Source organism: Schistocerca americana, chromosome 2 (genome assembly GCF_021461395.2).
Source record: "Schistocerca americana isolate TAMUIC-IGC-003095 chromosome 2, iqSchAmer2.1, whole genome shotgun sequence".
Classification (NCBI taxonomy): Eukaryota; Metazoa; Arthropoda; class Insecta; order Orthoptera; family Acrididae; genus Schistocerca; species Schistocerca americana.
In genome coordinates, this window is record NC_060120.1 from 945,209 (window position 1) to 966,014 (window position 20,806).

The following is a 20,806-nucleotide window of genomic DNA, read 5'->3' on the forward strand; positions in this document are numbered from 1 at the left end:
AATGGGATACAACACAAGTTGCACATGAAGGTCAGTGGAAGTCATTTAACAGAGAAGCTATACAATCAAAAAACAATGTATATTGTCATGTCTCTGGGAGAGAATGTCTCTAACACTGTTGAGTTTGTAAATCTCTAATCTCTGTGATAACTTCACATGTGGCAAATTCTTTTTGGTGTGTGTGTGTGTGTGTTGTGTGGTGCTTTGCACAATATGGTCCTGTACAAGTTACATAAATGCTGGATATATTAAGGAATATGCGAAAAATACAATCCTGCAACTTCGCAACAAAATTGCGCGGAATTTTCGATGGCAACAACACACCAAAAATACTTCCCCACAGTGGAATAATAAAAAATCGAAAACGGACGATAATGTAAAGTGTATCTTGAAAATCATGTGAACAGCCGTCTGATGATGAACTTTCCAGTTCGAAACCGGTAACGGCGCTATTTACGTAAATAAATAGCAGCATTAATAGTGGCTGGTTGCTGTTTTCTTCTCTGTAAGAATTAACTTACATTAATCTATTTTTCAATGCGAGATGATCTTTCAGCAAATCTTTAGCGTTAAGGTGGGAATGTTTATAAATTTCAATTTCTTCTAAAAGATTCACTTTGCACCCTTGTCGACCATATGCAAAATTTCTATATCAAGCAAAGACAGCCGGGAGTAAGTGTGTTTTCAGTTTTAAGATGTTCTGCGAAAGCTGACTTGTTAGAAATCTCAACATTTTGTTGAGTAAGCGCTCGCGAAAACGAATTTTAAAAGCCCTTCCTACTTGTCCTATGTAAAAGCTTGAGCACGCACTGCATTAAATTTTGTAAATCTCAGATTTGAAATATTTGTCAGTTGTACGTCTCTCGTTACGCATAAACAGGAACTTATTCATATTATTAGTGGAAAATAGCACATTCACGTCACACTTCCTTCACAACTTGGCAATCAGTTACAACACGTCCTCTAGCAAAGGAATTGTAAAATATGTTTTCCCAGTGACGCTATCTTTTTACATCACTTGATATCACAAACCTGTACACCAGCATTCCGACAAATGAAACGATTCTCATTATTAGAGAAAACTTAACAAAGTACAAGACATTGACTTCTGACGAAATTAACAGTATGATAACATTTTTGGATATTATTCTCAAGTATAATAATTTCAGCTTGAATGATCAGATATTTCAACAAGATGGAGGCCTGGCTATGGGGAACTGCCTCGCAGGTTTTAAAGCTGACGCTTTTATTAATCATTTCGGGCTAAGCCTTTTCAAATCTTACCCTACTTTGGCTAGTAATATTACATTTTACAGACGATATGTGGATGATAGCATCTCCATATTTAAAGGTAATGTGAATTACGTATTTCATATCTCTTAGTGACTCTCTCAACAGCTACCACCCGGAAACCAAATTTACGTACGAAACAGAAAGTCAGTTCCATGAACTTAGTTTCCTCGACTTGAAATTGCGGCTGGTAGACGGAAAAAGTTGTACATTCATAGGAAATCTAATACGACAGATAGCATCATCCATGCTTCTTCCTGTCATTGACCGCGTATTTGAATTTCCTCTTACTCCCTCTGCTGTTGCCACAGAGTTTAACAACCTCAAGTACAGTGATATCAACAACGGGTATCCGGCTGGTCTTGTGCAAATAATTTATAAGGTTAAAACTAGTAAGCACACCAATTCTTCTTTACTTAACACAGAAGGTGTTACTGGAAAGAAATATTTTACAGTTCCTTCCCTAGGTGACATGTCGTATCGGATTACCAAGTTGTTAAGAAAGTGTGACCTCAATGGGGCGTTTTCCACTAATAATGTCACTAAGTTCTTGTTTATAAGTATAACAAGAGAACTACGACCGACAAATCTGGGATATACAAAATTCAGTGCAGTGTGTGCTCGAGCTTTTACATAGGGCAAGCATGGAGGGCTTTTAAAATCCGTATTCGAGAGCACTTACTCAACAAAAATGGTGGGAATTCTTACAAGTTAACTTTCGGAAAACATCTTAAAACTGTAAAACACTCTTTCCCTAATATGGAAATTTTGCTTATAGGCGACAAACGGTGAAAAATAAATCTTTCAGAAGAAATTGAAATTTATAAACATTCCCACCTTAACGCTACGGATTTGCTGCATGATCATCTCTCACTGAAAAATAGAATGTTTTTGACTGTGTAGCTTTTCTGTTAAATGACTTACACTGACCTCCTTCATGTCCAACTTTTGTTATACCTGATTACACGGTGGAAGCCGGCTTGCTTACAGAGTTTAAAGTAATTTTATGTTATCTTCACTGTCTAATATGTACTAATGGCGTTTATGTGACACAGATTTTTCTGTTCTGACGATGTCTTCTTGGTATAACCAGGAACTAATACTTATTTTTAGTGTGGAACCGTCAGGCGCTTAACTTCTTAAACGCCTACCGAGGTTTATGAACTTCCAGACACGTCCAGCACGCCTCGACTCGGCGGCGCCCACAGCCTGCTGTCGATGTCGGGACTGCAGTTCACTTACAGAATTTATTACAGTTTGCATGTACGATAGCGCTCCCACCCTGTAGGTGTCTTCGACGCCGTTGATGTCATGAGTCTGGTGGTTGATTTCTGTCACACGTACTATGAACGATGTGGAATTTGGTAGTTAATTGTTTGCCATTAATCGCACGTAACATATATCTTTAGCGATGTCACTCTGTTTTTTTGGTCCTGTAGCACAGGCATGACGTGGCTCTTAAGCTTAACTGTTTTACAGCTGTTTTAACAAACCTGTTTTACTTCTACTGTTCAATCTTTGTACATTCGCTTTTAATATACTAGCTTTATATATGTATTTTTGGCTAATCCTTTGTAGAACACTATCGTCCAATTCTTCTTCTTCTTCTTCTTCTTCTTCTTCTTCTCTCTCTCTCTCTCTCTCTCTCTCTCTCTTTTTAAGTGGGACGATACTGCTGAGGTCATCGGTCCCTAGGCTGACACACTACTTAAACTAACGTACGCTAAAGACAACACACACACCTAGGCCCGAGTGAGGAGTCGAACCTCCGAGGCGCCATAGACCACGCAGCTACGCCGCACGGCGTCCAATTCTTATTTTGACGTTGGTTCGCTAATGGTTTGAGCCTATTTTACTTCTGAAGATGACAGTTTAAACGTGAACGAAACAAATGTTTCCTTGTGCAGCTGACGATTGATTTTTTATCTTTATTGGAATGAGGGAAGTAAATGACTGTCTCGATTTTAGAGCTGTGTGTCACGTACAGAAAATCAGGAGAAGTAGAAGTAGTTACTTAAATTAATAAGAACTGAGCCGAACACTTAACGATATGAAACTTCCTGACAGATTAAAACTGTGTGCCAGGCCGAGACTCGAACTCGGGACCTTTGCCTTTCGCGGGCAAGTGCTCTACCAACTGAGCTACCCAAGCACGACTCACGCCCCGTCCTCACAGCTCTACTTCTGCCAGTACCCCGTCTCCTACCTTCCAAACTTTACAGAAGCTCTCCTGCGGACCTTGCAGAACTAGCACTCCTGAAAGAAAGGATATTGCGGAGACATGACTTAGCCACAGCCTGGGGGAGCACTTGCCCGCGAAAGGCAAAGGTCCCGAGTTCGAGTCTCGGCCTGGTACACAGTTTTAATCTGTCAGGAAGTTTCATATCAGCGCATACTCCGCTGCAGAGTGAAAATCTCATTCTGGCCACTTAACGATATGCTCTGAGCACTATGGGACTTAACTTCTGACGTCATCAGTCCCCTAGAACTTAGAACTACTTAAACGTAACTAACCTAAGGACATCACACAGATCCATGCCCGAGGCAGAATTCAAACCTGCGACCGTAACGGTCGCGCGGTTCGAGACTGTAGTGCCTAGAACCGCTCGGGCTTAACGATATGGGAAATCTACTAGCTGAAGGCTGTAAAATGCACACAAACACAAAGTAAAATTTTGTAGACGTATGGGCAGCAGGTCTACAACCAGAATGGATAAGTGTTAAACTTGGACACGATGCTTTGGAAGAGGCGTGCGGCTTTTGCTGTCTCGGATGTAGAACAAGTAAAGAAGGAAAAAGCAAAGATTGCATAAGACAAAACAGCTTTCTCTAATAAGAAAAAGCTACAATCATACCCAAAATGTAAGACCTGAGACCAGAAGAATTTAAAGAAAAGCTGTGTTTTGTTACGGCAGCAACGTCAGGCAGAACCTCGCAGCCAGCCGAGGAGTATGTGGGCCATCCACCGACGTAAACCCCAGCTGTCCACGACAACAGTGCTTGTACAGTAACCTTCAACATGGCGTTTTGTCATCACTGAGTGGCTGGGTTGCTATTTGCTGCAGCACAACGTAGCGTTTCCACAGCCGACTACATGATGGCAACCTGGTACCTGACGTAACACGTGTAGATGGGGGGAGTATGTATGCTCTCAGGTCAGCGGTTGCGCGATTCCAGCATAGCTGTGCATTCGACTGGCACGTTCTTTACGCCAGTCATCACTTGAATGTTGGCTGAGCTGCTAGCTTAGCATTTCGGCCACAGCTCTCAGCCTTCTGTATGGAAGCACCCAATAACAAAAGGATTTCGTCGTTGAGCAAGCATTCTTGACTCTGTGTTCGCCACGCCACTGGTCATCCTATATCACAGCTTCCTGAGCATCCAGCTTTGGACTAGAAGTGGCGATCCTGCAACACTGCCGCTCCGCCAACTGTAACGATTTGGAGCACAGCTTTGTGTGGCTGCAAAACAAGGGCAGTTGAGGTGACAGAAATGGAATGATTTGAGGTCTTTGAAATGTGATGTCAGAGGTGCCTGTAGATTGAAGGGTTGACCGAGTAAGAATGAAGACGTCCTACGAAGAATCGACGAGAAAAAAAGTCTAATGAAGAACGTTATGAAACGAAGAGATACTGGGTACAAATTACATATCATTGCTGAAAAACAATAATTGAAAATATGGGAAGAATCACTGCTGCAGCTCTAGATATGAGTATACATGGCGAATCGTCGACGATAGAAGATGCACCAGTTACGCTGAACTAAATAGCTGGCAAGCAATAGGAAACGGTAGCCACACCAAAGCAATTTTCAGGTTAATGAGCAAACGTCAACAGTGAATTCTGTGCATGGAGAGATGTCGAGTCCAGGAGGCACTGGCCACTAAACGATACTGCACCGATGAACATCGGCTCTCCACGGTCATAGACTTCCTCAATGGAGTTAGCGCGTACTATCAACACAACGACTTCTCGACTCTTCTCGTTTCACTTATCATGAAATTAGTGAAATACTGATTACGTAGAACGAGTGAAAGAGACAACAACATGAACCCTTCTTCAAAATAGCTACACGGATTTCCTTCGGTTACTTTTGCCTGAGGTCCGTGTGCATATCTGTTTGCCTACGAGAAAACATGTACACCAGATCATGGGCTATCAGCGACGCACAACATCTTTTTTGTAGCGTCCCCCAGTCTCATCTACAATTAGCTGAGTATGCCCCTGATATTCTTAGATATATTGATAACTACGTACAATTTCATTCCGTAGATCAATAGTGATTCTCGAAAACCTAGAACATGTCAGAAAACAAAAATATGACACATATTTTCAATAGAATAGTTGTCTAGGCGAATCCGCGGTAGCGCGTGCAGCTGTTCTTTGTATCTCCTACACGCCTCTCATTAGTCAGTACTGGTTAAGTTTCCCATTCTGACGAACATACCTCAACTATAGATCAGACGAGATTTTGGTAGGAGATTTAACTTCACTGATGAATCAGAGTTCACTGGAATTGTTTCACTGACTCTCTGTGTGATATCTGATGCCGCAGAACTGCCGGTGATTCATCGGTAGTGCTGTGGTGAAAACAATCGAATCTTTCCGTCTGATTATGGATATTGTTGTAAACTGGCGTCACTTGAGCACTATTTAATAGTGTACCAATAACTGAACACCTATAGATACTTTTGCACTTTTAACGAACCTTTAATGATGCTTCCTTATTGTAAATGTATAATAGTTGACCTGAGGCGGTTTACATTATTCATTAACTTCTTGCAGACAACTGTGGTGTTCGCTAAGAGTGGCCACGATGCAGTAGCACTACCAGTTACTTTCACTTTCACAGCCGCAGTGAATTTTTGATTCTGCTCAGGCTGTAAGCTAGTTGGACTGGCCAGATGCACAAATAAATTTTAATTTTTGAGGATGGCTTACAGTCCCGTCAGAATCATAGTTTTAACATTTAACTAGTATCGTTAATTCTTCTTTATGTATTTATTGAATAATAACGGTCGTATCACATAACCAGTTCAGTTCTATTTGAGCTTTGCTTCCAGCACCAAATCTGTGACCATATCCAAATACTGACTGACGATTCTGTTGACGTGGTAGCAGCTTACGTGCTAAACATTAACTCAGTTGCCTAATAGTGGTTTAGAACTAATTCAAATAACCTCCACACAAAAGCAAGTTTGATTAAATTTCCATTACCCATTTTGGGAGGATAACATTCATTTATTGTCATTAGCTTTCTTTCTCTCAGAATGAGTATCTGTAGCAACAGAAAAGACAAATGATGCCAAAACACGAACAGGGCTTATGGTGGTTGAAGGCGACAGAAACTATAGAGATAAATTTGACAAAATGTGGATGCTGCGACAGGTACTCACCTTCGACCTTGGCACATTCCTTTGTTATGTAATCTACCACCTGCTGCCCTATCTCTGCTATCAGCAGGAACATGTTTCTCATTTTCTTCGACGTGAATGCAGGACTTAGTGTCGCCCGCATGTCGTGCCATTCTTTTCCTGCAAGAATAAAACAATGTGAACAATGTGCCCTTCCTGTCAAGCACCCCTCACTACTTTACGAATCTGTGTGCCCAATCTATTTGTTTGTTTAGTATGATTTGTTAGTTCGTGTTACAAGTATGAATGTGAAAAAGTATACTTCCCTCGTAACGGACAACTATGTTCTTAAGGAAAGCAAAAGTGTGATTTTTAATTAGAAATTCAGGATCACGGACATTTTGTTCATGAGATAACTGGTATGTTCGGGAATTTAGTGTTTAGCCCCAAAATAAAGGGGATTGGCTGGCTCTGAATGGTATATGGCTATAAAATTCGTATTTCTGACATCCTTATATTGATGCGAACGTAGACTAAGTAGGTCACACAAATTTAGGAACACTAAACAAAAAAGATCAGCTCGGAGTTTCTCGACCAACCAGTTACCACCAACAACGCTCTATCTTGCGTCTCTAGAAATATAAAAAAACTTGTTGTGCTATTCTCCATGGAACATGGCTACGAGAATGCTTTTAGAAAGCGAGTCTATGCTATGTTGGGCTATAATTTCGACTTCATTATTTTCTCGTATTCTTCGGTCAACTTTAACTGATTAGTTTCCTCTTAGCCAGTTATAATATTTGTGATTAAAGTGTACACTCATATTTGTGGAAAAAGTTACTTACACGTAAGAACTAACTGCCTCAAGCAACATTACATTTTCATTTACAGCCACCGTATGGTGCATGGCGGAGGGTACCCAGGTTATTATCTTTCTTGTTCCACTTGCAAATAGAACAAGGGAAAAGAGACTGTCTATCCCTTTCTTTACGAGCGTAGCTTATAAGAAACATCGTCTTTCTATTGATGTATTTTGCATCAAACCGATTTTAACTACTCTTTGCCACTGTTTATTTGAAGCTCCATGGCCGCGTGCGATTAGCCAAGCGGTCTAAGGCGCTGCAGTCATGGACTGTGCGGCTGATCCCGGCAGAGGTTCGAGTCCTCCCTCGGGCATGCGTGTGTGTGTGTTTGTCCTTAGGATAATTTAGGTTAAGTAGTGTGTAAGCTTAGGCACTGATGACCTTAGCAGTTCAGTCCCGTAAGATTTCACACACATTTGAACATTTTTTGAACATTTTTGAAGTTCCATGCCAGTAGTGACTGTTCCTGACAACAAATGGCAGGAACTAACGCGCGGGAAGAAATAACAATTGTTGAGCGTGACTAGTTGCTGCAGTCTTCATTGTGAAGAATTGATGATAAAAAAACGCGTAAAATATGTAAGTTTTGCACTTTCGTTTATAGTGAAATAATTATAATTTGTTGTGACAATCCTTCCTGCGTAAGTACATCAAACATTTGACTTGCATAATGATTTCCAGATAAGATAAACTGCGAAAAACTTTATGTTGCTTCAAGCAACAGTAGAATTGAGTGGAAATTCCGTAATATAATGCCTCGCTTTACAAATCTATTGATATATGTGTTCGAAATTTTGCTTTGCAGGTATAAAATCACATTGTAGACACTTTTTAAATATTGCGTCACTATGTCTGGCTTTTTGACTGATGCTGACCTAGAATATACACTCCTGGAAATTGAAATAAGAACACCGTGAATTCATTGTCCCAGGAAGGGGAAACTCTATTGACACATTCCTGGGGTCAGATACATCACATGATCACACTGACAGAACCACAGGCACATAGACACAGGCAACATAGCATGCACAATGTCGGCACTAGTACAGTGTATATCCACCTTTCGCAGCAATGCAGGCTGCTATTCTCCCATGGAGACGATCGTAGAGATGCTGGATGTAGTCCTGTGGAACGGCTTGCCATGCCATTTCCACCTGGCGCCTCAGTTGGACCAGCGTTCGTGCTGGACGTGCAGACCGCGTGAGACGACGCTTCATCCAGTCCCAAACATGCTCAATGGGGGACAGATCCGGAGATCTTGCTGGCCAGGGTAGTTGACTTACACCTTCTAGAGCACGTTGGGTGGCACGGGATACATGCGGAAGTGCATTGTCCTGTTGGAACAGCAAGTTCCCTTGCCGGTCTAGGAATGGTAGAACGATGGGTTCGATGACGGTTTGGATGTACCGTACACTATTCAGTGTCCCCTCGACGATCACCAGTGGTGTACGGCCAGTGTAGGAGATCGCTCCCCACACCATGATGCCGGGTGTTGGCCCTGTGTGCCTCGGTCGTATGCAGTCCTGATTGAGGCGCTCACCTGCACGGCGCCAAACACGCATACGACCATCATTGGCACCAAGGCAGAAGCGACTCTCATCGCTGAAGACGACACGTCTCCATTCGTCCCTCCATTCACGCCTGTCGCGACACCACTGGAGGCGGGCTGCACGATGTTGGGGCGTGAGCGGAAGACGCCCTAACGGTGTGCGGGACCGTAGCCCAGCTTCATGGAGACGGTTGCGAATGGTCCTCGCCGATACCCCAGGAGCAACAGTGTCCCTAATTTGCTGGGAAGTGGCGGTGCGGTCCCCTACGGCACTGCGTAGGATCCTACGGTCTTGGCTTGCATCCGTGTGTCGCTGCGGTCCGGTCCCAGGTCGACGGGCACGTGCGCCTTCCGCCGACCACTGGCGACAACATCGATGTACTGTGGAGACCTCACGCCCCACGTGTTGAGCAATTCGGCGGTACGTCCACCCGGCCTCCCGCATGCCCACTATACGCCCTCGCTCAAAGTCCGTCAACTGCACATACGGTTCACGTCCACGCTGTCGCGGCATGCTACCAGTGTTAAAGACTGCGATGGAGCTCCGTATGCCACGGCAAACTGGCTGACACTGACGGCGGCGGTGCACAAATGCTGCGCAGCTAGCGCCATTCGACGGCCAACACCGCGGTTCCTGGTGTGTCCGCTGTGCCGTGCGTATGATCATTGCTTGTACAGCCCTCTCGCAGTGTCCGGAGCAAGTATGGTGGGTCTGACACACCGGTGTCAATGTGTTCTTTTTTCCATTTCCAGGAGTGTATTACGAATTTACCCGATAATGAGCTCAATGCATACATTGATGTCCCTGATGGGGATATATCAGATGATGGGGACGAAGATAAAGATGAAACTGTCGAAATTGATGAAAATTCTCAAGCTTTTTCCGAAGCAGCTGTCATGAATTTCATTCAGATGGTGGAAAAGGATAATGGAGCTGAAATTTCGGCAATTAGAGAGGAGCAAGAGACAGAATATGAATTTCCCAAGGTAAGGATCACTAACAGAAGTAACAATATTGAGAAAGTACATAAGTATAATTACGTATTTTAGACGTCAATATCTTCAAATTTCGGGCTGATGCTGTCAGGAGTGGTAAAGTTATTGGTTCTCAGCCAAAATCAGGTGCAGGCGACAACAATACATCTGAAGGGGCAGCATCTACACGTGAGCAGCACCAGCAGCAGCAAGTAAAACATAAATGTAAGCGTAGTGATTATAAATTTAGAAAAACTGATTTTGTGGTACAAGACACAGAATGGAAAGGATCACTTCCACCACCACCAGTAGAGGAAATGACACCTTTGCAATATTATAAAATATTTATGAATGATGACGTATTTGAACTCATTGTTGAGCAGTCCAATATGTATGCTTTGCAGAAAGATACAGTTTCTTTGCAGACGAGCAAAAACGAAATGGAGCAGTTTGTTGGTATTTTACTGCACATGGGCATAATCAAAATGCCTTCCATTCATTTATACTGGTCGAATGAGTGTAGGTATTCACCAATAGCTGTTGTGATGAGCAGAACTCGCTTCTTCCAGCTACTGTGGTATTTTCATGTTGTCAATAATCAAGACTTGCCTGAAGCTAATAGTAATCGTGACAAACTCTTCAAGATTCGCCCACTTTTATCTGCATTGCAGTCATGATTGAAGACACTCCCTGCAGAAGAGTACCAAGCTGTTGATGAACAGATAATACCATTCAAGGGTAGAAGCGGTTTGAAACACTACGTAAGAAATAAGCCTCACAAGTGGGGCTACAAATCTTTTACGACAGCTGGTGCTTCAGGCATGATGTATGATTTTGAAATTTATGCTGTCAGAAACACCTGCAGTGGTAAAGGATTAGGTTTGTCTGGGGATATTGTTTTGGCATTGACGGAAACATTGCCAGAGAAACAGCATTTCAAAGTGTTTGCTGATAGTTGGTTTTCGTCTATACCATTAGCAATTGCCCTGAAAGAAAGGGGCATTGAATTCTGTGGCACTATCAGGACAGACAGGATGGGAAAATGTCCCTTGAAAACTAAAATGGAGCTCAAGAAAACTGGACGTGGCTCCTGTGACTGGAGAGCGGAGACAATAAACAATGAAGCTTTAGTACGCTGGTTTGACAGAAAATGCATGAATTTCGTGTCAACGTATGCTTGTGATGAGCCCATGGCAACATGTAGACGCTATTCTGCAACTGAAAAGAAATTCAATGATGTACCTAGACCTTACATAGTGGAAAAGTACAACAAACACATGGGGGGCGTGGACGTTGGTGACATGTTGATAGAACTATACCGTATCAACTTGAGGTCACGGAAGTGGTATATGCGCATTGTGTACTGGTGTTTGTCTGCAGCAGTTGTCAATGGATGGCTACTCCACCGACGACATATGGTCCAACGTGGCAAAACCTCAAAGATGTCACTCCTGCAGTTCCAAGCTAATATTGCTGCAGGTGTACTGCTTGCGGGGAAATCAGCTTCCCAAAAGAAGAGAGGAAGACCAAGTTCTGAAATGTTGACAAGGACTCCTGCAGCAAAAAGGTCTGTATGTGCAGCTCCAGTTATGGATGTGCCTTTTGATGGGTTCGAACACTTTGCAGATATGGTAGAGAAGGAAGGTCGATGTAAAGTTTGGATTAAATCTACTACACAAATTTTTTGCACCATGTGTAAAGTGCATCTGTGTCTCACAGTAAATAAGAAGTGTTTCCACATCTTTCATGGAATATAATAACTTCATAAGAAGAAGATACAACACACACTGATGCCTGACAAGATACGTGAAAGTAAAACAGTGAAATGTTTGCAGTACAAAAATTTCAAATTTTTACTAATACACAGAGTTGAATTTGTTAATTACTCAAAGGAAAATTAGTCATCACCACATTGTCAATAATAAAAATGCTGTGCATAGACTTCTAAGCTGTAAAATGTGATGTATAAACCAATATTTTGCTTAAGTGAACCCATGTTTATTGAATTTTGTTTCTATAATGTCACTACCTGTAAGAACCACTGTTGCTTAAAAGTAACATTCAAAAATTTTTGGAATAAAAAAAAGATTATATCATATTTTTCATTTATGCACCTAAATAAGTGTAAAAACGAATGCAGATTTTTTTTTCTCAAAACTTCGAAATTCGGTAAAGAAAGGGCTATACGCCTTCGTATGAGCTGTAATTTCTCGCATCTTAGTTTCGTGATCCTTACGCGCAATGTATACTGGCGGCAGCAGAATCCTTCCGCAGAAAGCTTCAAACGCTGGTTCTCTAAATTTTTGCGATTGCATTTCTCGGAGAGAATGTCGTCTTCCCTCCAGAGATTCCCACTTGAGTTCTCAAATCATCTTCGAAACACTTGCGTGTTGTTCGAACCTACGGTAACAAACTTAGCAGTCCGCCTTCGAATTGCTTAGCTGTCTTTCTTTAATCAGACCTGGTACGGATCCCAAACACTCGAGCAGTACTCAAGAACTGGTCAGACTAGCGTCCTATACGAGGTCTCTTCCACAGATGATCCACACTTTCATAAAATTCTCCCAATAAACCGAAGTCGACCATTCGCCGTCGCTACCGCAGTTCCATTTCATATCGCTTTGCAGCCTTGTGCCCAGATACTCAAACGACGTACGTGTATCAAGCAGGCCACGGCTAATGCTGTATCCGAACATCATGGATTTGTTTTTCTGCTCATCGGCAGTAACTTACATTTGTCCAGATTTAGAGGCGGATGCCATTTGACCACACCAACTACAAACTTTGTCTATGTCGTCTTGTACCCTCGTAGAGTCACTCAACTTCGACACGTTGCCGTACACGACAGCATTATCAACAAACAACCGCAGATTTCTGCCCACTCTATCCGCTAAATCATTTACGTACATAGAGAGCAACAGCGGTCCTGCCACACTTCCATGGGGCACTCCTGACGATACCCTTGTTTCTGATGAACACGCGCCGTCGAGGACAGCACGCTGGGTTCTAAAACCCAAGAAGTGTTCGAGCCAGTCACATATCTGTGAAACTATTCCGTGTGCTCGTATCTTCGTTAACAACCTTACATGGGGCACCGTGTCAAATGCTTTCCGGAAATCTAGAAATGTGGAATCTACCTGTTGCCTTTCTTCATAGTTCGCAGTACATTATTTGAGAAGAAGGCAAGTTTGGTCTCGCACGAGCGGTGCTTGCCAAAACCACGCTGATTAGAAAGTAGTTCAAAGCGTAATTTTTATATTAAATTTCTAGTGCGCGGGAAACAATCCGACACGAGTTTTCATTTTACAGCCACGTACCAAATCACTGAAACAGAGGCGCAGCTTAGAATATAGGTTTCTAATAACGTCTGCCACGGAGCTGCTTGAAAATAAAACGTCGTACAATGGTATGAAGCAATGGAAACAAGAGTCTCACCTTTCATGAAAATCAGCATCCGCTGTTGGACTGGATGGCCCTTGTCGGTGTTCAGAAAGTCGACGTGGTCAGTGAAGTGGTCAAAGTCCTTGACAGTGATGGACCTGATGAGATCAGGATCCCTCACCAAGACCAGAGACTTTGCGAACGTGTAGAATCCAGCGTAGGGGTGTTTCTGGAAGTGCCTGTACATGTCCACCACGACCTCGGGCATGGCCTTCCTGCTGAGCACCACGTCCAGCATGTTCCCCACCACGGGCAGCGGCGGCAGGGACGGCACGCCGGCCCTGGAGAACTTGGTGGCGTAGCGGCGCCACCACAGGAGCACCAGAGTCACCGCCACCAGCGCCGCCGACGCCGAGAGCTTCCACCAGTCTGGAGCCATTGTCTGCAGAAGCATTTGCGTTCAATTTCACTGCTAGACCAGTCGAAAAAGTGGTAGCAAGCTAAGACTAGACTAGTGTCTTGATTGTAACTCAAATACGTCTATTTGACGTGTCATGTCTCGTAAATCCTCTTTTCTTTTTAATTGATTATACTTCCGATCAAACACCCAATGGTTGTTTTATTTTGTATTTCAACTATCTCACACTTGTATTTATTTCAGAGCCCGTAGAAAATGGCTGTACACAGCCGAAACCATGCAGCAGTGGTCAATCCGATATGAAAGGATATTTTATTACAACTAACGGCAGCCAGTGCTGCAGATTGCTGTAATTCAGAAATTTTGGTTTGGCTGCTGACTCTCGTTCAACTAAAACACTTCGTGGTCACCAAAAATGGGGCACTTACATAGTCTAAAAGGACATCGGTCATATTCAAAGGAACTGACCCGTAATCAGCAATAAACGATTGACGGGACCCATGTAAAATGTAATTGAGGTGGTCGGAGGGGATGTTGAGGACCAGACGTGCGAGACACAGTGCATCATACTCTATATATGTTGAGAACCAGTGTTTATGCATGTATATATTTACGTTTGAAGGAGTATTTAAAGGCTATTAGTGTGTTTGTGCACGTATATTTAACGGGCTTGTTAGCCGGTTTTATACGAAAGACATTAAAACTTCTGTTTATTTACTGTCCTGTTCCGACGACACGTTTAGTCCGACTTACGAATTTTTATCATCTTATGGTAAACGTAAATTTTTTTCACTCTTTTCTAAATTTTGTACTACGATTTATTTACGATCAGTGTCTATAGGAACAAGAGGACTAAAAGTACTTTTTCTTAGAATGGAGTCGAAATTGTTGTTTCTTGCATACGTACAGGTAGTTTCGACTTCTGTAATCATCATAAAATGTTCACAAAGATTTTCTTGTCGGGTATGCAGCTCAATCATACACTCATCTAGACACAGTATTTCAGTGGTCCATATGACTGTCATCTTCAGGTCTCATGTGCCCGTCATCTTCAGGTGAGACAGCTGTTTTGTTATCTTATCGAAACTGCTTCATAGCTTATCTTTTTCCTTACTGTTATTTCATCCCGCCGCGTATCATATGGGCGGGTAGGCCGGCTGTCAGTGATACGGACAAACCCGCTCTTCAGCCAGTTGGCAACAAAAACTAAAGGAGACGAAAGAAACATGAAACAGAAAGGTTGGGTATTTATAATGAATTCAAAACTTTGTAAAGATGAAAATAAAATGGAAGTTTTTATATATACAAGATATATGACTTCTTGAATTATAAGCTAAAACAGTAATAATAAAAGGTAAAACGAAACAAATAAGAGCACATTAAAAACATTTAAAACTTGATACCCAAAGACTGATATTTAAAACAAGCACTTTCTTCACACTAAAAGTGGGAGTACCTGCCCTGATATAGAGACTCGCTTGTTGAAGAGGAAAAGATTGATCGTTGAAGAGGGTAGGAGTGTTGTGGTATAAGGATGGAGGCCTGGTGCGTAGTATCAGTGTACCAGGAGTCGCTATTGAGTCAGAAGTGGTAAACGCTGGCAGAGTCACGCGCGCTGTTTGTTTTTCACTGTTTATTTAACAGCCGCCGTTTAATGTATGAAGCAGTTCCGGCAAGAATAGCAAAAAATGGTTCAAATGGCTCTGAGCACTATGGGACTTCATTTCAGAGGTCATCAGTCCCCTAGAACTTAGAACTACTTAAACCTAACTAACCTAAGGACATCACACACATCCATGCCCGAGGCAGGATTCGAACCTGCGACCGTAGCGGTCGCACGGGTCCAGACTGTAGCGCCTAGAACCACTCGTCCACTTCGGCCGGCGGCGAGAATAGCAAACAGCGGTCCCACGTGAAGATGGCGGGCAGAGGGAATGTTGAAAGATTGCGTCTAGATAAATGTATGGTTCGGCTGCATCCCGACAAGCCTATCGTCGGTTAACACGCTGGGAATGTCAGCGAAGTCACAAACGTTCACCCTGTTAAAAACCGTAGTTAGGGCTCCTACTATGATGTGACTAGTTTCGACAATTTATATCATCATCTGGCAGTTGTCAGCCTCTGAAGTCGAAATTTGTAACTTACTTCATCTTTTACATTTATGTTCTTGCATCGATTTTCAACAGATGGATGAAAAGGACAAAAATATGCAACGTCTTTCTAGAACAAGCTAACTGCAGCCGTAACTGGCGAAATAACAAGCCGCGCACGATTTAGTCGTACCAGGGAACCAACTGTCGTGCTTGGGTAGCTCAGATGGTAGAGCACTTGCCCGCGAAAGGCAAAGGTCCCGACTTCGAGTCTCGGTCCGGCACACAGCTTTAATCTGCCAGGAAGATTCATATCAGTGCATACTCCGCTGCAGAGTTAAAATCTCATTCTGGAAACATCCCCCAGGATGTGGCCAGGTTCCGGCGAGATCGTGCACCAGCACTCTCACCTGAAGATGGCGGCCAGGTGGACCGTTGAAATATTGTGTCAAGGTGACGTTATGATCCGGCTGCACACCTCAGAAGAACATTATCAATTATTACTCCGGGAAAGCCTTCGTAGCGACATTGAGATTGACCAACAATATGTGGGAAGCGAAAATTGAGGTACATATACTGGAAGAGACATTCACTGGACTTAATCTCACGGCTAAAAGGAAGAGAATACCAGGAAGAGATACGAGAAGAGTACCAGGTGTAAGCCTGTCGTATGAATGGTTATGACAACAATTTCGCCAAGTAACGGATCCAGCATCTTACAAATTGCGGTGTCAAGAAAGGGAATGGCTATTCGCAAATGGAAAATGATTGAAAAGAGAATTTGAAAGGCAGATACCGAAGATATCCAGGATCTAAAAAACAAGTTGGGGCAGGTGCAGGAAATAGCGAATAGCAACAGACCAGCTACAGATTGTCAAACCACGCAACTGACGAACAACAAGGAGTGTTAAATAATACTCGGGCAATACGAGAATTAACCACAGAACTAACAGAATACCTGAAAACAATCATGGGTGCAGTGAATCGTGGTTAAAACGTTACATAAATCCGACTGAATTTGTTGGATGTTAGAGTACCAGTAGCGAGACATCTGCAATCCATAACGGATAGCATAGGAGATGCAAGATTGAAGTTGACAGCTTCACAGGTATCAACTGGCCGTACATATACGGACACTTACGTAATACACTGATATCACCAGGATAGTCCCTAGCTGGATAATAGAAGGTCCAGCAAGAGCTAACAGTTAAACTACGGCATACGGTCAAACTGAAGAGCAGATATCGAATGACAATGGTATAAATCGGCCCCGACACAGCCTAACTCCGGATACCCGTCCAGTTCCAGGTAGCGAGCACTGGTGCACATTACAAGTGTTTCACAGTCCACCCCTATCTGGTGAGACAGAAAGCTCTGGGCAAATACACTCCTGGAAATGGAAAAATGAACACATTGACACCGGTGTGTCAGACCGACCATACTTGCTCCGGACACTGCGAGAGGGCTGTACAAGCAATGATCACACGCACGGCACAGCGGACACACCAGGAACCGCGGTGTTGGCCGTCGAATGGCGCTAGCTGCGCAGCATTTGTGCACCGCCGCCGTCAGTGTCAGCCAGTTTGCCGTGGCATACGGAGCTCTATCGCAGTCTTTAACACTGGTAGCATGCCGCGACAGCATGGACGTGAACTGTATGTGCAGTTGACGGACTTTGAGCGAGAGCGTATAGTGGGCATGCGGGAGGCCGGGTGGACGTACCGACGAATTGCTCAACACGTGGGGCGTGAGGTCTCCACAGTACATCGATGTTGTCGCCAGTGGTCGGCGGAAGGTGCACGTGCCCGTCGACCTGGGACCGGACCGCAGCGACGCACGGATGCACGCCAAGACCGTAGGATCCTACGCAGTGCCGTAGGGGACCACACCGCCACTTCCCAGGAAATTAGGGACACTGTTGCTCCTGGGGTATCGGCGAGGACCATTCGCAACCGTCTCCATGAAGCTGGGCTACGGTCCCGCACACCGTTAGGCCGTCTTCCGCTCACGCCCCAACATCGTGCAGCTCGCCTCCAGTGGTGTCGCGACAGGCGTGAATGGAGGGACGAATGGAGACGTGTCGTCGTCAACGATGAGAGTCGCTTCTGCCTTGGTGCCAATGATGGTCGTATGCGTGTTTGGCGCCGTGCAGGTGAGCGCCACAATCAGGACTGCATACGACCGAGGCACACAGGGCCAACACCCGGCATCATGGTGTGGGGAGCGATCTCCTACACTGGCCGTACACCACTGGTGATCGTCGAGGGGACACTGAATAGTGCACGGTACATCCAAACCGTCATCGAACCCATCGTTCTACCATTCCTAGACCGGCAAGGGAACTTGCTGTTCCAACAGGACAATGCGCGTCCGCATGTATCCTGTGCCACCCAACATGCTCTAGAAGGTGTGAGTCAACTACCCTGGCCAGCAAGATCTCCAGATCTGTCCCCCATTGAGCATGTTTGGGACTGGATGAAGCGTCGTCTCACGCGGTCTGCACGTCCAGCACGAACGCTGGTCCAACTGAGGCGCCAGGTGGAAATGGCATGGCAAGCCGTTCCACAGGACTACATCCAGCATCTCTACGATCGTCTCCATGGGAGAATAGCAGCCTGCATTGCTGCGAAAGGTGGATATACACTGTACTAGTGCCGACATTGTGCATGCTCTGTTGCCTGTGTCTATGTGCCTGTGGTTCTGTCAGTGTGATCATGTGATGTATCTGACCCCAGGAATGTGTCAATAAAGTTTCCCCTTCCTGGGACAATGAATTCACGGTGTTCTTATTTCAATTTTCAGGGGTGTATGTGCAAGTGAGAACGTGAGAGGTTTCGTTGGCTTCCCTGTTCAGAACAGGGAACCCGTCAATACCAAAGGGCAAGAGTTACTATACGCCCAACCGGGATGGTGGAGACTGACACGAAATCGTGCGAGTTACACTTGTTTTTAGGTGAAATCAATGCAGAAGGACGGCAAAGCAAGGTTCTGGCGCTGAACGCTTACTTCCAAAGTGTCGGTAGGCATTGGATCCTCTCTGTGTTCACACGAGAAGTAGTAATTTAAATTCTTAGGAGCAGGATCATCCCAAAGGAATGACGAGGCTAGAACTGCAAGGTAGTGGATTACTGGTTAATGGTACTGCCTGTGATATACGAGGAACTGTCGTCTGCCTCTGAGCCACTATCACTGCGACCACTATAACGAATGTGACACAGCCCTCGCTGTATTGGCCTGCAAAACCACTACACGTGTTGCTAACCCAGAACCTGACCTATCTAAAAACAGGCCTCCTTCAAACGCTGGATGAACATATTGCCACACAGAAAGGTCGTATCACCGCTGTTTAAATGCTCCATCATGTACGGCAGCATGATAACATCATGACCACGAGCGTCTCAATTTATGATGCCATTGTGGTTCCGATCTTACTTTGTGCAATATATATCTACTTTAGAAGGAAAACTGCTTGACCAGTTCAGCTTCCATTCACCATCGCCTCACGGACTATGTTAGCCCGCATCTCGTGGTCGTGCGGTAGCGTTCTCGCTTCCCACGCCCGGGTTCCCGGGCTCGATTCCCGGCGGGGTCAGGGATTTTCTCTGCCTCGTGATGGCTGGGTGTTGTGTGCTGTCCTTAGGTTAGTTAGGTTTAATTAGTTCTAAGTTCAAGGCGACTGATGACCTCAGCAGTTGAGTCCCATAGTGCTCAGAGCCATTTTTGACTATGTTAACTTTAAGAAGCGGTCAATCTTTATTCAGCTTTAAACTAAAGCGAATAAGTTGCACTAATCATCAACAGCTTGTATGTAGAAGTACAGTAGGTAGTTACTGTGTGTGTGTGTACAGAAAATGTGTCTTACGGGAAAACGCAAGGGTAGCTTTTGTGGCAAAGACAAAATTCCGGATGTTGTACGAAAACAGCGAGTTAAGAAACTACCTGATAAAAAATGAAGAATACCAAGCATGATAAATTAGTTGTGTGGAATCATCTGCTGTTGGATGACTGATAAGAAATTTATTAAGAACAGAGAAACTCATAATTTTATTTCACTAGTCTGTTGTGTGATGATTCCAAATAGCCATTATATTAATATGCAGCCATTGGACCACGTGGCTTCTGTTAAATTAGAGTAAGGAAACGTGGAGAATGTGGTATCTCTTATGTCAACCTGTGAAACGTGTATTGAGATCCTTTTGTCGTAAAATGTAAACGGTACACAATGCAGGGACCACATTCTTTAAAGAAGGAAGGAATGGCCTGTCCTGTATCAATCAGTAGAATGACGTCATTGAAGAGGAAGAAGTCGTCAGTGTAAAGACAGTCCAAACGCTGTTATGGAGGAAGGCGAATTTAGAGTTCAGGAGTACTCATTCAGGATGGTGACAACACAGAAGGCGCAGATCAGCGCTTCTGAAAGGCAGAGCTGGGAAATCTTGCAACTCGAGCAACGCCCTGGAGGAAATGGCCAAATGAGAAAACCATAGCAAATGAAGGCATCACCGCCCATTTTCGACATCCTGCTGCTCCAGTCTGCTAGAATCTCTGGGGCGGGAGTGTTGCCATTCGAGAAATACTAACCATCCAGCACATGTATAAAGACTCCGCCTCTGGCATGGGTTCTTTATACGGAGCAGTATCCGGGTGCGTGTGGTATGCCAACCACTGTGAGATGTAGACCACCCGTGGCACAGGATGACGCAGACATCTGCTGTCCATGGACTCTGCTGCCATCGGCCGCACCCACTCTCCTGCTCCACTGGTTGGGAGACTACCTTCCACTGCTGGCCACCACTCTGCCTGTTCGAGCCTGGGCCTGCTTACTTCCCGCCCTCACCGTCACTGCCATCCAGGCTGTAGAGGTCTGGACTGACGCTGCTCAAGCCT

The 20,806-nt window shown here is 44.2% G+C and overlaps 1 protein-coding gene and 1 non-coding gene across 2 annotated transcripts in view; both read right to left on the minus strand.

Annotated features, from left to right (window-relative positions):
* The window catches only part of LOC124594881 (cytochrome P450 9e2-like), a 95,768-nt gene that overhangs the window by 63,107 nt on the left and 11,855 nt on the right, over positions 1–20,806 (minus strand). Inside the window, exons 2-3 of the mRNA XM_047133353.1 lie at positions 13,466–13,853; positions 6,686–6,823 (exon numbers count right to left, since the gene is read on the minus strand). Coding sequence (XP_046989309.1) covers positions 6,686–6,823; positions 13,466–13,850 — 523 coding nt within the window. The 5' untranslated portion in view covers positions 13,851–13,853. The remainder of the gene's footprint in view (positions 1–6,685; positions 6,824–13,465; positions 13,854–20,806) is intronic.
* On the minus strand, positions 3,369–3,443 carry Trnas-cga. Its single transcript has one exon. It is a non-coding gene; the product is annotated as a tRNA-Ser (tRNA).